The 13,051-nt window shown below is 47.5% G+C and overlaps 1 protein-coding gene across 1 annotated transcript; it reads right to left on the bottom strand.

Annotated features, from left to right (window-relative positions):
* Nucleotides 1-5,071: 5,071 nt before the first annotated feature.
* On the bottom strand, nt 5,072-5,587 carry LOC124656714 (oleosin 16 kDa-like). Its single transcript, XM_047195412.1, has one exon. It carries the CDS (start codon nt 5,585-5,587, stop codon nt 5,072-5,074), a length of 516 nt encoding a protein of 171 aa, XP_047051368.1.
* Between the last annotated feature and the right edge of the window lie 7,464 nt (nt 5,588-13,051).

The raw sequence follows: 13,051 nt of genomic DNA, 5'->3' as shown, positions 1-13,051 counted from the left end.
ACTACGCCGGATCCCTGCACAGAAGAGGAGGAGGCCTTGCAGGGCGAAGCTCAGGATCACCAGAATCTGGATGTTCCATTGTTCCCAAAAGGATGCCAGCCCTCCACCCATTTTGCTCTGCACCCACTGAAATTGGATACATATATAATCAAATGCAAGTTAAACTGGGCACAACTCCACTGTTTATGTCTGATGACTGCAAACTAAAATGAGTACATTGGGATATTTTATTTCTTCTTTTACTATAAGTTCAACCTTGGAGTTTTCCTTATTGAGTGTGTACTGAACCTCCTTATATAACTGCAAAAATGGCTAAACTGCTTACAAACTATGGGACATGTGCCACTGAAAATGTGGTCAGCTGTAAATAATGCAAATGCCATAAAGAAAAAAGAACATATGGTTTGAAAAGTCCCAGCAAAGGTCCAAAAGCAGGAGAAATTGCAGCTGTTGCCATGTATGATCTTCACCACTTGGTCATCTAATCAACTAATTAGCCATGCTGATAGCAAATCGGTAGTGTGCATTCATGTGAATGCTCTAATTAATGTACACAAACATTAAAAACTTCAATAATTCATAAAAAATTGTTCTCCTAAAATTATGATATTTTTGGATGCACTCAATTCTTTTACTTCAAAAGGTTTTTTCTGCTTATATTTTAAACCAAATACTCCTAGCCCACCTAAACAGATCATACAAAAATTACTATAGTGTGCACCTATTTTTGAACATATATTGTCCATATTTACGTTTTATGTAAAAAAAATCCTATAACAAGAAGTTCATAAATTTTCAGTATCTGTTTAGTTTTTTGGATGGATGACTAATGCTCAAAACTAGGTTTACTAAAACCTATAACGAACCAATAAAAAAAATCATGAATGTTGTACGGATAATTAATTTCCCTCTGACTACATATACTATTTCTTAATAACCATGATGATTCATATAAAATGCACCAATTACATCCTAATGGGCATCCACACAAAAGAACATCATTTCTGGATGACAAATTATTTTTATAATTTTTTAAAGGTTTCACTATTTCTTACATCCACGGAAGCGTTGACATACGAGGGTCATCCGCAACAATACTAAATAGTTGATTAGATGACCAAGTGGTGGACCTTGCAATAGATTAAACAACCACCTGACGCTTTTTGCAAAAAGAAAGCTCAAGTGGTGGTTTGTGCAACAAATAGAGTGGGACGTGGCGAACGGTGCAATTTCCGCACAAAAACCAACATGAATGTGATAGTCCCTTCAATGAAAAAATGATTTGGGTTTTTGTTCGAGAAATCAAAACTTTCTATAACAATGAGGATTGTGACTTGTCTTCAAGCATCGGAATATGTTGTTTTTTACTTAAAGGTAGAGTTAATTTTGTAAATCTAGAGACAAATTTTTTTTTGTGCGAACCGCACATGCATGACCAAAGCCATGTGTTGGTATGTGCCTTCTTTTTGGCACAAATCTAGAGACAAATTAACAAAGGAAGAACCACAAAGCCTCGAAACTCCTTAAATAAAAGAAGTAGAAATTCATAGCGGAACCTACATTGGAAGAGAGATTAGTACTGTAGTACAAGATAGATCTCGGGTTAGGCAACACTGGAAGAGAGCTAGCAGCCCGTAGGAAGAGAGAATGGAGGGGTGACTGGTAAGGAACGCGGGTAGGGCCCTCACCTCGAGGTCGGGGGAGCAGCGGCCGGCCTGGATTGGCGGCGCGAGGTGCCGATCCGGCGGTTCTAAAGGCAGCGAGCAGTGGGGTGGGAGTGAGGCGGGGTGGTGTGGTGTGGAAGGAAGACGAAGACTTGTTGCTCGTCAAGGCAGCAGACAGAGCGTAGGAAATCAGCTGCGGCGCTAAAGGCATCGCATCTACTCCTAGGCAACACATCAAGTTTTGGTCCGTTTCATTCGGTCCACAAGTAAGGGCATCTCCACGCTCCGCGCGCGTTTTTTTTTTTTTTGCGTCGGTTGAAATGGTCGAAATCGAGCGTAACTTTGTTTGTATTGGGGTGGCTCCAGCGGCACGACGTATTTTTTTGCTCGAATTTCCATTTTTTTATAACATGAAAACATAATTTACATAGTTGACATATGGAAATAAACCCTAAACGCCTGCGCCTACTACTTCTCCTCATCGTTGTCGAGCACGATGAGCTCTGATACCACCCACGGCCAGCTGGGAACCGGCGGAACGTACGCCGGGCGCGCCGGCGGTGCTGGAGGTGGAGGCGCTCAAGGCTGTGGCTGTGGCGGAGGTGGAGGCGCCCAGGGTTGTGGCTGTGGTGGAGGTTGAGGCGCTCAGGGCTATGGCGGAGGTGGAGGCGCCCAGGGCTGCAGCGGCGGTGGAGACCCCCAGGGATGTGGCGGCGGTTGAGGAGCCCAGGGGTTGTACGGCGGCGGTTGCGGCGTGGCCGAGTCCTGTAGCGCCAGTTGTAGGGCTTCATCCTCCGACAGATCCGGCGGCATGAAGCCGGTGGCGTACCGGGGCAGCGGCAGCTGCACAGGTCGGTCGTTCTCGGAGACGAGGACGCCGAGCTTCGCGATCTCGTCGTCCATGTTATCCGGGTACTCAAACTTGCGGCCCTCCGTCATGGCCAGCTGCCATTCCTGGAAGACGACCGCGACGACGTCGCTGTCGTCCTTGACCTCCTCGTTGTGGTACGCCAGCGCCTCAATGTAGTCGTCGTCGTATTCGTCGTCGTCGTACTGCGCACACGTCGTCGTACTGCGCATGCGTCGGCGCCTGGTGCGCACGCTCGGCGCCTGCTGTCTTCGAGGACGAGGCGGCGGTGCACGGTCGAAGGGAAAGTCCCTATCGCCCATGAACCTCCTCCTCCGATCCCTCTCGGACACGAAATACGTGCGCCAGCTGTCGAAGTCGATGGCGTACGTTGGATCGGCGCGGAGTTCCGGCGGTAGGTACCGCCTTCTTCGCCGGATCTCGGCGCTCCTATCTGGCTCGCGCGCATGCACGAGAGGGACGGGCACCCGGCGGTAGCCGACCCGCCAACCGCTAGGCAATTGCACGCCCGACCAGGCGTCGCACGGCGTCCAGTTCCCGTGCATCAGCCTCCCCACGGTGACGGGCAGCGGCACCCTCTGCTTCTTATCCCCCTTCTTGGTGCCGCTACCGGACGCCTCGAAGTCAATCTTTTTCTTCCCCACGGTGTTGCGGCAGCGCGCGGTGGTGGAGGTGGGAGTGGAGGTGTAGACGATGGCAGGAACTGTGTCGGTCGACTTTTAAGACCGGCCGCGCGTGGGAAACGATGCCATTGAAGGCGGCGCAGAAGCCTAGCCGCCGCCCGCCAGTGCGCGCGCAGAACAGGCAGCCGCGACATTGAAGGCGAAGGCTGCGGCGCAGACGCGGAAGCGCTGCCCTTGATACAGGGTCGCTGCCAGACGGGCCCGTGGGGGAAGCGAGCGAACGCTCGGACCGCGCAGCGTCCACGGAGACGCAAACGTGCCGCATATTTGCGCCGCATTTGCGTCGCTGCGGACGCTCTGGACACGATGCGTCGCCCCGCTGGAGCAGGGTGCAGACGTATTTCCGATCCGAGCAGACGCAAACGATCACACATCATCCTCTTGCATCGCGCCATTGGAGATGCCCAAAAAAATAAGAGCATCTCTAACGGATGCATTTTGAACGTTTGTCTCCAGGCGTGCGTTTTTGTCCGCTTAAATTGCGTCGCGTTCGTTTTCACGGCCCGCTGCGACGCATCCCAACGTAAATATGCGCCGCGTTTATTTACGTCATGTTTACGTATCACTATGTGTCGGACCGCTCCATCTGATTCCCCGATCACTATGTTATCACTATGTGTCTGGCCGCTCCATCTGATTCCTGACGTATTTTAGATCCGATTCCTGACGTATTTTAGATCCGCGCGAACCCAAACAATTAAGGTTCCGTTTGGGTCACCCGTTGGAGCAAACAATCCAATCACTAAGTGTCAATCCAATCACAAAGTGTCCGTTTGCGTCACCCCTTGGAGTCACCCCTTGGAGATGCCCTAAATCCGTGTTCACCTTTGGGTTGGCTAACTCATCGGCCCTATTTTGCTTTCTTTTACAATACTTGATAATACTTGATATACTTTTTAGGCCTTATTTTTTAATAAAGTTTTTGTGACAATTAATGGGGTAATTTCCACTAACACCAAATTCTCAGTTGCGGCTAAAAGTATATTTTCTACTAGAGTATTATGCTAGTTTAATTTTAACTTTTCTCATTTTTTTAATACTCCACTCTTACCACGTGCATTGAGGGTAGGGTTTATAGAGATTAGATGAAGTTAGAAGTTTCACCCAATACATCACTAGCTAGGGCTTTGCCAGCGTCTCCTGCTCCTTGTCGTCAGACACTCAGACATGTCGATGTAGATTGGCTGCTCCCACGGCCACGACCAGGCCGGGCGGGCGGAGGATCGACCGGTCGATGACAGATTTCCATGGCAGATTTGCATGCCGCCTTTCAGGGCCTTCCTGTGGCGGGTGACACGGGGACCCTCCGGGAGTTGAGGTGTCAGCAGTTAGGCAAGTTCACTTCGATGCATGTCGCTAGCGTGTTTGTCTCAAGATATTGATCGGTCTTGGTTTGACATGGTTTGCAGTTACTTGTTCCCGGATCAAAACCGATGAAGGGCACATCGGGGTGCAATGAGGGCTCTATCAATCTGTGGCGGCAAACTGGTGAACGTTATTGGGGTTAACTGAAGGAGGAGAGGATTGATTTAGGAATAGCAGAGAGGATAATTGCACTCGGCGTAGGAGCCACCGAAGAGGTCCAAGATAGATGTTAAAAGGAACAGATACACGAGACGACGCATCGGTTGAACTGGATTTATTCTCAGCTGGCATTCCATCGACCGGCCAACTAAAACTTCATCATCTCCTCTACTTCAAGATGCTACAAGTACTACGTACACATGCAACATATTTATTCGTAGATGGTAACACCGCTCGCAGCCACGGGAGGAACACACTTCCATACATATACTGATGATGCACACACTCGTCTGTCTAGCAGCGGTAACGCTTGCCGGGCAAACGAGATCACTCTACTGGGTCCGTGCCTGGTCCATGCGCTGCTGCGCCCAGTTCTTCACCTCGTGCGCCTTGGAGTCCAGCTTCGCGCCGGCGTGGTCCACCTTGTCGGATCCCGGCGGCGAGGACGACCCGCGCGACAGGTACCTGTACATCCACGCGAGCACGCCCATGGCCGCCGCGCCGAGCGCCCCAGACGACACGAACCCGGTGGTCAGCAGCGCCACGGCGATGGCCGCTGGCACCAGCACGGGGCTGAAGATCACCATCACCGGCGTCGCGATGACCAGCGCCACCACCGTGCCCGTCAGCGCCAGGGCCGACAGGAACAGCATCGACCCGGCCGCCGCTGCCGCGGCCACCCCCTTCCCGAGGGTGACGGCCACCGCCTGGTTCTGGCCCTGGCCCTGGCTCTGGCCGTAGCCGCCGTAGTTGTAGTCGTCCCCGCGGATGGCTCGCATGTAGTCGTCCCCGACGGCGTAGCCGCCTCCTTGTGCTCCTCCCCGGTGGTGCCCTTGCTCGCCAGCCATGGTGGTGGATGCACTGACTTCGCCTTCGCTACCCTGAACACTGAGCTTTCGCCTGCAAATATGCAATAAGCAACAATTGTGCTGTGTGTTCCTCGAGGAGATGGATCGTGGTTTATAAGATGCGATGTGAGTAGGTGACGACGGAGCAGGTCTCGGACATGTGGACGCACCGCAGGGGTACGTGGCGAGGGGTGTGATCTGCATGGATAGCGATGCCTCGCACCCTGACACGTACGTGCCAGCAGCCTCCCGTCACCGCTCGCATCCTACGTGTTGCCGATGCAACCTCTTCCCAAGCACAGCTGCTCGACCTGCCACCTGCGCCATGCTTCCAGCTCGATCTTGTTTTGCCCCACGAGCCTGGAGTTGAGCTCGACGCCGCTTTATATTTTTCCTGTAGAGACGATTTATTTCTTGCGGGAGTCAGGCAGCGAGCTTCGTTTTATAATTTTCAAAATTTAGAGTCACCTCACACAGGTTTTAGAATTACTACAAGGAAAAACAGCCACGACCGTGCAACCAATTTTTGCCGTGAGCATCCAGAAAAAGCACGGCAAAGAAATGGCGCACGGCAAAAGCAGACGCGAGCGCACGGTAAAACAAAGATGCACGGCAATGGCAAAAGACAGCGCACGGCAAAGAACATTGCACGAAAATGGACCAAGACAGCGCACGGCAAAGATTAGAAGCATGGCAACGTCGCTAGCTAGGCATTGCCGTGACTAACCTTTTGCCGTGTGCGCGTCTGGGACACACGGCAATGCCGCCTTTGCCATGTGTTCTTCCCTTTGTCGTGGGCCATATGGCATTTTTCTTTGTTTTCCTTTTATTTTATTTTATTTCATCTAATACTTATATTTATTTTTTCAATTAGTTTTACTTTTTGTTGACTATTTATTAACTTAAGACAATGTGTATATACACATACTATTTGCAATACAACAAGTACTCTCCATTTTCATCCGCGCTTCGGAGCAATCCGCGCTTCGAGGGTGCTAAGTGTTATCGCACGAATGTGAGGAAGGTCACACCGGAGAGCTATTTTTTGCATCATTACACTTTCCACCATACTTTCACACATATCATAGGTCCACATGCAAGTTTTGGTGGGATTCCGGTGCTCCAGCGGTCATTCTCCCCCCCCCCCCCCCCAAAATAGCGGTATGTGTGTCCCGGCAGGTCTACCCCCTATATTTTTCCGCGTGAGGTTCCACCAATTTAATTATTCATTGTTTTAGGTTTGTTTAGAACATATACACATGGAAAATCAAGCTTGGGACCCTTTGGCACATGCTAGCATCCGGTATACCCGCATCCATTATCCCATGAGCCACCCTTCTCGGTAACTTGTTCTTTAAGATAATCTTCAAAAGTGGGCATACCAAGGTTCCCATCCAATGTCGGTGATAAGCAAATATCATCCATCGCGTTGTCTTCAACAAGGTAGTCCACATGCGATGATGGCGCTTAGGCACATTATTCCAAGAAGAATTGCCTTGATCTACTGGTTAGGCTTAGGGTTTAGTGTTAGGGTCATTATCCCATGAGCCACCCTTCTCGGTAACCTGTTCTTCAAGACAATCTTCAAAAGTGGGCATGCCAAGGTTCACATCCAATTCTGGTGATAAGAAGATATATATCATCCATCGCGTTGTCGTCAACAAGGTAGGCCACATGCGCTGACGGCAATTAGGCACATTATTCTAAGAAGAATTGCCTTGATTTACTGGTTAGGGTTAGGGTTAACGTTAGGGTTAGGATTAGGGTTTAGGATTAGGCCATTATCCCATGAGCCACCCTTCTCGGTAAATTGTTCTCCAAGACCAACTTCAAAAGTGGGCATACCAAGGTTCTCGTCCAAGTATGGTGATAAGCAGATATCATCCATCACGTTGTCTTCAACAAGGTAGTCCACATGAGATGACGGCACTTAGGCACATTATTCTAGGAAGAATTGTCTTGATCTACTAGTTAGGGTTAGGGCCATTATCCCATGAGAAACCCTTCTCGGTAACTTGTTCTTCAAGACAATCTTCAAAAGTGGGTATCCAAGGTTCCCATTCAATGTCGGTGATAAGAAGATATCATCCATCGCGTTGTCTTCAACAAGGTAGTCCACATGCGTTGACGGCACTTAGACACATTATTCCAAGAAGAATTGCCTTCATCTACTGGTTAGGGTTAGGGTTTAGGGTTAGGATTTAGGGTTAGGGTTTAGGGTTTAGGATTTAGGGTTTTGCAGCTCCCGTGTCAGCAGCTGTAGTTGCATTAAACCAAGCCTCCCCAGTTTAGGGTTTAGGGTTTAGGCTTCAGGGGAGCTATTTTTTCACCATTACACCTTCCACCACACTTTCACACATATCATAGGTCCACATTCAAGTTTTGGTGGGATTTCGGTGCTCCGGCGGTCATTCCCCCTCCACCCCCATAAACAGCGGTATGTGTGCACCAGCGGGTCTACCCCCTAGATTTCTACGCGCGAGGTTCCACCAATATACTTTTTCATTTTTTTAGGTTTGTTTAGGACATATAAACATGGAAAACCAAGCTTGGGACACTTTGGCAAATGCTAGCCTCCGGTATACCCGCAGCCATTATCTCATGAGCCACCCTTCTCGGTAACTTGTTTTTCAAGATAATCTTCAAAAGTGGGCATACCAAGGTTCCCATCCAATGCTGGTGATAAGCAAATATCATCCATCGTGTTGTCTTTAACAAGGTAGTCCACATGTGCTGATGGCATTTAGGCACATTATTCCAAGAAGAATTGCCTTGATCTATGATACGTCGCAAATGTATCTATAATTTTTGATGCTCCATGCTTGTTTTACACCAATTCATATATGTTTTGCTCACATTTTGTTGCACTTCTATACATTTTCCGGAACTAACCTATTAACAAGATGCCATAGAGCTAGTTCCATGTTTTCTGTTTTTTTTGTATTTGAGAAAATTTGTACATGAAATATTCTCGGAATTGGACGAAACAAAAGCTGAAGTCAATATTTTTCCGTAACGAAGACAGAGTCCACAGTGGGGTCGAATAGAATCCACATGGCGGCCACGCCATGCCTTGGCGCGGCCAAGCCTGGGCCCGCGCCAAGGGGTGCTGTGGGCCCCCTGGCCTCCACCGACCTCGCCCTTCCACCTATTTATTCACGATCTCGAGAAAAACCTAAACACCCGAGCCTCCATCCACGAAAAGGTCCATCGCGGCCTCCATCACAGACCCTAGCTCGGGAGGGTTCTGAAGGTCTTCCCAGCACCCTTCCAGAGGGGAGATCATCGTCGGAGGCATCTACATCGCCATGCCCGCCTCCGAAGTGATGCGTGAGTAGTTCATCCCTGGACTATGGGTCCATAGCAGTAGCTAGATGGTTGTCTTCTCCAATTTGTGCCTCATGTTTAGATCTTTTGAGCTGCCCTACATGATCAAGATCATCCTTATGTAATGCCTACATGTTGTGTTTGCTAGGACCCGATGAATATTGAATACTATGTTGAGATTGATTATATATTCTTGTCATATGTTATTTGTGATCTTGCATGCTCTCCGTTGCTAGTAGATATTCTGGCCAAGTAGATGCGTGTGACTCCAAGAGGGGGTATTTATGCTCGATAGTAGGTTCATGCCTCTAGTTTTGTGGAAGAGTGACAATAACTTCTAAGATTGTAGATGTGTTGTTGCTACTAGGGAGAAAACAACAATGTTTTATCCAAGGGTAATTCTATTGTTTACTTTACACACTGATGCGCGTGGTTGACGTATTGTCTTTCCGCTCGACACGCGTCCGTTGGGAACCCCAAGAGGAAGGTGTGATGCGCACAGCGGCAAGTTTCCCTCAGTAAGAAACCAAGGTTTATCGAACCAGTAGGAGTCAAGAAGCACGTGAAGGTTGATGGCGGCGAGATGTAGTGCGGCGCAACACCTGGGATTCCGGCGCCAACGTGGAACCTGCACAACACTAACCAAGTACTTTGCCCCAACGAAATAGTGAGGTTGTCAATCTCACCGGCTTGCTGTAACAAAGGATTAGATGTATAGTGTGGAAGATGATTGTTTGCGAAAAACAATGAGAACAATTGCAGTAGATTGTATTTCAGTATAGAGAATTGGACCGGGATCCACAGTTCACTAGAGGTGTCTCTCCCATAAGATAAATAGCATGTTGGGTGAACAAATTACAGTTGGGCAATTGACAAATAGAGAGGGCATGACCATGCACATACATATTATGATGAGTATTGTGAGATTTAATTGGGCATTACGACAAAGTACATAGACCGCTATCCGAGCATGCATCTATGCCTAGAAAGTCCACCTTCGGGTTATCATCCGAACCCCTCCAGTATTAAGTTGCTAACAACGGACAATTGCATTAAGTATTGCGCGTAATGTAATCAATAACTACATCCTCGGACATAGCATCAATGTTTTATCCCTAGTGGCAACAGCACATCCATAACCTTAGAGGTTTCTGTCACTCCCCCAGATTCACGGAGACATGAACCCACTATCGAGCATAAATACCCCCTCTTGGAGTTACTAGCAAAAACTTGGCCAGAGCCTCTACTAATAACGGAGAGCATGCAAGATCATAAACAACACATAGATATAAATTGATAATCAACATAACATAGTATTCTCTATTCATCGGATCCCAACAAACACAACATATAGTATTACAGATAGATGATCTTGATCATGTTCGGCAGCTCACAAGATCCGACAATTAAGCACAATGAGGAGAAGACAACCATCTAGCTACTTCTATGGACCCATAGTCCAGGGGTGAACTACTCACTCATCACTCCGGAGGCGACTATGGCGGCGTAGAGTCCTCCGGGAGATGAATCCCCTCTCCGGCAGGGTGCCGGAGGCGATCTCCTGAATCCCCCGAGATGGGATTGGCGGCGGCGGCGGCGTCTCTGGAAGGTTTTCCGTATCGTGGCTCTCGGTATCGAGGTTTTAGGTCGACGAGGCTTAAATAGGAGAAGAGGCGGAGTCGGAAGGGCGACGAGGCGGTGACACGCTAGGGTGGCGCGGCCAGGGCCTGGGCCGCGCCGCCCTATCATCTGGTGGGCCTGTGTCCCCTCTCTGGCAGCTCTCGGGTGTTCTGGATGCTTCCGGGGATTCTAAGATGCTGGGCGTTGATTTCGTCCGATTCCGAGAATATTTCCTTACTAGAATTTCTGATACCAAAAACAGCAGAAAACAGCAACTGGCCCTTCGGCATCTCGTCAATAGGTTAGTTCCAGAAAATGCATAATTATGACATAAAGTGTGCATAAAACATGTAGATATCATCAATAATGTGGCATGGAACATAAGAAATTATCGATACGTCGGAGACGTATCACACACATTGCTTGATGCGGTAATCTTTTGCCTGCAACTTAATACTGGAAGGGGTTCGGATGATAACCGGAAGGTGGATTATTAGTCATAGACGCAGTTGGTTATGGTCTATGTATTATGTTGTAATACCCAAACGAATCTCATAGTAATCATCTTGTCATGTATGGTCGGTATTCTGTCAATTGCCCAGCTGTAATTTGTTCACGCAACATGTTATTTATCTTTATGGAGAGACACCTCTAGTGAACTATGGACCCTGGTCCTTTCCTTTACAGATAAATTCATCTACTGCGGTCCTGTTCTATTTACTTTCCGCAAGCACTGTTTTCTTTAATTACAGCAAACATCTCTTTCCACTCGATACGTTTAATCCTTTGTGTTCAGCAAAACCGGTGAGATTGACAACCTGACTGAAAGTTGAGGCAAAGTATTTTGGTTGTGTTGAGTGCAGGTTCCACGTTATTGCTGACGCTGGTAGTGCGCCCTACCAATAGTCACGTAGCAACACCTTCAGAAATCGCGCCTTTCTCTTACTGGTCGATTAAACCTTGGATTCTTACTGAGGAAAAACTTGCTGTTGTGCTCATCATACCTTCCTCTTGGGGTTCCCCAACGGTGTGCAATCTGTGCTCATCAAGCTCTTTTTCTGGCGTTGTTGCCGGGGAGAAAGAGGATTTCTGCAAGGGGGGTCTCTCATCTCCAATCTATTTACTTTGTTATAGTTTTTCTTAGTTTATTTTATTTTGTCTTGTTTGCTTCATTATATCAAAAACACAAAAAAATAGTTTCTATTATAGCTTCTATTTCTATTACTTTGTTTTAATTTTTCTAAAATGCCTACTGCTGGAAATACTAACTTGTTGGAGATATACCCGAGAGGCAATAATAAAATAGTTATTGTTATATCTTAGTGTTCATGATAAATGTTTACACTCCATGCTATAATTGTATTAACCGAAAACATTGCTACATGTGTGTTGTGTAAACAACCAGAGTCCCTAGTAAGCCTCTCATTTAACTAGCTTGTTGATTATTAGATGATCATGGTTTCCTGATCATGAACATAGGATGTTATTAATAACAAGATCATATCATTAGGTGAATGATGTGATGGACACACCCATAGTAAGCATAGCATGAGATCAAGTCATTAAGTTCAACTTGCTATAAGCTCTCAATACATAGTTACCCAGTCCTTCGACCATGAGATCATGTAAATCACTTACACCGGAAGGATACTTTGATTACATCAAACGTCATTGCGTAAATGGGTGGTTATAAAGATGGGATTAAGTATATTCGGAAAGTGTGAGTTGAGGCATATGGATCAAGAGTGGGATTTGTCCATCCCGATGACGGATAGATATACTCTGGGCCCTCTCGGTGGAATGTCGTCTGATTAGCTTGCAAGCATGTGACTAGGTCACAAGAGATGAAATACCACGGTATGAGTAAAGAGTACTTGTCGGTAACGAGGTTGAACTAGGTATGGAGATACCGATGATCGAACCTCGGACAAGTAAAGTATCGCGTGACAAAGGGAATCGGTATCGTATGTAAATGGTTCTTTCGATCACGAAGTCATCGTTGAATATGTGGGAGCTATTATGGATCTCCAGGTCTCGCTATTAGTTATTAATCGGAGAGGAGTCTCGATCATGTCCGCATAGTTCTCGAACCGTAGGGTGACACACTTTAGGTTTGATGTCGTTTTAAGTAGATATGGAATATGGAATGGAGTTCGAATGTTGTTCGGAGTCTCGGATGGGATCCAGGACATCACGAGGAGTTCCGGAATGGTCCGGAGAATAAGATTCATATATAGGAAGTCACATTCCAAGTTTGGGAATGGTCCGGTGAATTTATGGAAGGTTGTAGAAGTTTCTAGAATCATCCGGAATAAATCACTATGGAAGGAGGAGTCCCGGAGGGACTCCACCAACCCTAGACAACCCACCAAGTGGGAAGGTGGAGTCCATGCTGGACTCCACCTAGTTGGCTGGCCATGAAGCAAGGAAAGGGAGCAATCCCACTTGACCTAGGTTTCACCAATATGGAAGTTTTTGAGTTGGACTATTATTCGGATTTTGGGCAAACCCTAGGGG

Source organism: Lolium rigidum, chromosome 5 (genome assembly GCF_022539505.1).
Source record: "Lolium rigidum isolate FL_2022 chromosome 5, APGP_CSIRO_Lrig_0.1, whole genome shotgun sequence".
NCBI lineage: Eukaryota > Viridiplantae > Streptophyta > Magnoliopsida > Poales > Poaceae > Lolium > Lolium rigidum.
The sequence above is the reverse complement of the archived record's forward strand: the minus strand, read 5'-3'. Positions and strand labels throughout refer to the sequence as shown.

Bases quoted from the DNA above. Each gene is read 5' to 3' on its own strand.
- LOC124656714 (XM_047195412.1), bottom strand. From the start codon at position 5,587: ATGGCTGGCGAGCAAGGGCACCACCGGGGAGGAGCACAAGGAGGCGGC.